The sequence below is a fragment of the Temnothorax curvispinosus genome, unplaced genomic scaffold (assembly GCF_003070985.1).
Source record: "Temnothorax curvispinosus isolate PA1 unplaced genomic scaffold, ASM307098v1 QBEX01004969.1, whole genome shotgun sequence".
In the NCBI taxonomy this organism is placed as follows: domain Eukaryota; kingdom Metazoa; phylum Arthropoda; class Insecta; order Hymenoptera; family Formicidae; genus Temnothorax; species Temnothorax curvispinosus.
The window spans coordinates 1,763-5,223 of record NW_020214749.1 but is presented as its reverse complement, the minus strand read 5'-3'; the positions used below and the strand labels follow the sequence as shown (position 1 = coordinate 5,223).

Here is a 3,461-nt window from a genome sequence, read left to right as displayed (position 1 = left end):
GCGTTCACGCAGCTGATGTCGAGTGAGATCAATGCTACCAACTTACAGAAAATGCGACGTTGCACAGTGGCCCAATTCCAGAAAAACGCGGACAAAAATGAAAAAAGTGAAGTTCGGAATTTTGACCTTAGTACCCCGTAATCCCATATAAGGGACACCACTGCACCTCGGTGCAGACCGACAGTCAGTTATGCCGTCTGCATAACGTATGAGAGCAGGTCAAACTGAGTCAGCTGGCCACTGGTCTCGCTCGCATGTTCTCGTGGTTTGTTTGTAACTTTTGTTTAAACGTGTTTTTTTACAATCCAGTGTGATGGAAGGTGAAATTGAAAGTAAGTAATCATCATCCATACGTGGTTAATCGTTATTTAAATTTTTAAGGGGTGTAAATATTGAAGAGAAATATTGCGTTGTTTATTTATTTGTTTATAAAAAATAGTTGAGAGTTTGATCGAGTTGGATGGTCCGCCTTATTTTTTAACAAAATTTAGGGTATGAAGATTAATTGTTAAAAAGATTTACTTACCCCGAGGTACCCCTTCGTTTTTTACACCAATTTCCGTTATTTTTATCTCAATTAAAAAAACGATATGGTTTCATTTAACTCGATTTGAAATTGAAATAATCTATGTTTGGTTCAAAATTTGTATACTTAATTAATATTACAGGTTTATTATTAATTTTATTATTATTTTATAACAGCAAATTCCAGTTGTGTCTCATGCACCCGACAAGAAATATTTGATGCCATTCGCATGCAGCTTCTATCAGAATATGGCAAAAAAGTAAAAGAATTAGAAAATTATATATCACTGAAAACAAAGAGACCATTTCAATGTCACGCAGACGACAAGATGGCACTGAAAAACCTCTTCCACACTTTAAAAACTAAGTGGATCGAGTGCAACCGAACAGTCTCACGCTTTTATAATAAGAATAGTGAATGGCTTAAGGGAACAATACAACTGGTAACAATAATAAATGAAATTGTAATTTAAAATTGAAATAACTTAATGGTCAATAAAAAAATTATAAAGAATACAAGTAAAGATTTTGATTAATTTATTTTTAAGTACTGTTGTCCGGGTCCCGAGGAATTAAAAGTTTCGGAAGCATGTACGAGCAAAGATGATAAACCTTCTACAAGTTCGAAACCCAGAGGTCGACCTATCACAGATTTCGAGATGTTATCCGATCGATCAAAAAGGCGGAGGTCAAACCAGTTACTCAAAACGCACAGCACAGCGGAATTGGCTTTTGCAACGAGTATGAGTCTTCGTTCATCTGGAGCCGCCGATGCTGCCTCTATTGTCAAGGACGTCACGACTTTATCTATCCGAGGAAGCCCAAGAATCGCGAAATAAAGATATCAAGAAATACAGAGAAAATTATTCGCGAAAGCATTCTAGGGAAAGTACCATGAGAGACGTGTTTCAGTGGTTGCTTGTGTCTTCCGATCCGGTAATCTCAAGTTTGCGCATAACACCTCCGAAAAAAAGTGAAGCACTGTCATTCGAGGCCATACAGTTATTAAGTCCTTACGTGCACGGAACCGAGGAGTCTTCCACCTCGGATGTCAGTTCAAATACGACGGACGACTGTAGCGATTAAATTCGTATGTATTGTAATGTTTGTAAATAAATTGAAAGTTATTTTGGATCCGCCATTTTGAATTTTGAAAAAAATAATATCAAATTCATAATTAGCGACCTTGAAAACCCTTATATATCATTTTTTGTTTCAATCAAACTAATTTTAGATTTATGTCCGCGTTTTTCTGGAATTGGGCCACTGTGCGTTGTCGCGATCAAAATACTTTTTTATGAGAGCTATTGTATTTAATTTATTAATAAATGACGTAAATAAATAACGTAATATAATTTCATTAGTATTTTTAAATAGTAATTACTATGTTTTGTTACTTTTTAAAGATTTTCACACTTTCAGATTTTCGTTTGTGTCAGTTGCAAGTCAGGTACAGTCTTTCTAAAAATCATTAAAAGTGAAAGTTTGCATACGAGAAAATATGCCTAAAATTGTCTCTATAGCTCTTAAAAACACAGGCAACCGTTATTTTAATAAAATATTAATATAAATATTACTTTCCAGTAAAGAATATCTTCTTAACTATGTTAATTAGCTTTATGTTACGTTTCTTAAACTTTTGGCAGAGATCTTACGGGTCATACAACCTTAAGGTACGCTTAACTTGACTTGCTGTTGCCGCGAGCTTGTGTGTGTGAATATGTGATTTCCTACCTACAATGATGATAGAAGCTAGATATATATTTATATTTAATATTTTTATATCGAAGAAAGCTACATCTAAAATAGTTTACAATTTTCTGTAACAGCATTTTGCTATTCGATCATTAGAAAATAACTTTAAAAAATATATAATCTTTATTAAGAAGTACATCTGCTATGCGTTATGTATTTCTATTACGTTTCCATTAATTTAACATAGACTTTTATCGTACCTATAGCCAACTTACCCTACTATCGAGGCAAGCTGGCTACAATGCAGCATGTTCGTATTTCACTTATTGCAAAGAAACTATACGGTATTAAAGAATCGTTCCTGGTATGAAAATGTAGAGAAAGTTTCTCTCTATCATATTCGTACTGTTTAATCGTGATAATTAAATGTTTAAAAAATCAAATGCCGAAATTGTGAAAACTGTCAATGAGCCCCGATCTCCCACTGATGTGCACCAGTTCAGGAAGTTCTTCAAAATAAAACAAACATATAAACGTTCTTTCAATAGCCACGTTTTGCAACTGTTGGAAGTTTTCTAAGCTTGTGCAATAATTAGTGCAATATAAATTTAAATGTTTTAAAAAAGACAATTAAAGCTATTATATTTATATAAATAAAGCAAATTATAATTTTAAAAGAAAAAATGTAACAAATATTTTTGTTAACTGTAAACGTAAAAAATACGTTTTTTAAATCATTGTTTAAATCATAGTTTCAAAAACATTTTTATTCAAACGTTTCTTAATGATTATGAGACGGTTATGAAACTATAATATATTATACGTTCAAAAAACGTATATGAAACTAATATGTGCTACCTGGGGTGTTACTTAAAGAAAAAAAATAGGAATTTTTAAGATAGAGAGAAGGGAGCCTTTTAATTTTCAGGGTAGGAAGGGGTTTTTGGAGTTTTTCGGCTTTTTATCTTGAAATTTTTTTATCCGATTCTTTCTTTTTCTTTCAGCCGTTTTTCAGGAATGGTTCTTTGGTAAGGGACATTTAATTAGAAAACAACTGAAACTTCACTAAAAGTACTGCACCTTTTGTGTGATACGATAAAATCTTATCCTTTAATATTTTATATCTACCTAATTGAGAAATGCGCGAACGGGCAAACTGTCAAGACAATATACTCCAGCCGCCGAAGTAAATTAACTTCTCTCGTCGCGCGAGGAAGTAAATTGAATGCGCGCGCGCGCAA

The 3,461-nt window shown here is 33.2% G+C and overlaps 1 protein-coding gene across 2 annotated transcripts; it reads left to right on the top strand.

The window, feature by feature from the left end:
• Positions 1 to 60: 60 nt before the first annotated feature.
• On the top strand, positions 61 to 1,481 carry LOC112454297. Of its 2 annotated transcripts, none has more exons than XM_025015594.1 (3): positions 61 to 332; positions 703 to 968; positions 1,074 to 1,481. In XM_025015594.1, the coding sequence occupies exons 1-3, from the start codon at positions 314 to 316 to the stop codon at positions 1,362 to 1,364; spliced, it is 576 nt and encodes a 191-aa protein (XP_024871362.1). In that variant the 5' UTR covers positions 61 to 313; the 3' UTR covers positions 1,365 to 1,481. The 2 variants fall into 2 exon arrangements, with proteins under 2 accessions (XP_024871362.1, XP_024871361.1); XM_025015593.1 differs by having other exon boundaries at positions 703 to 989.
• Positions 1,482 to 3,461: the final 1,980 nt, after the last annotated feature.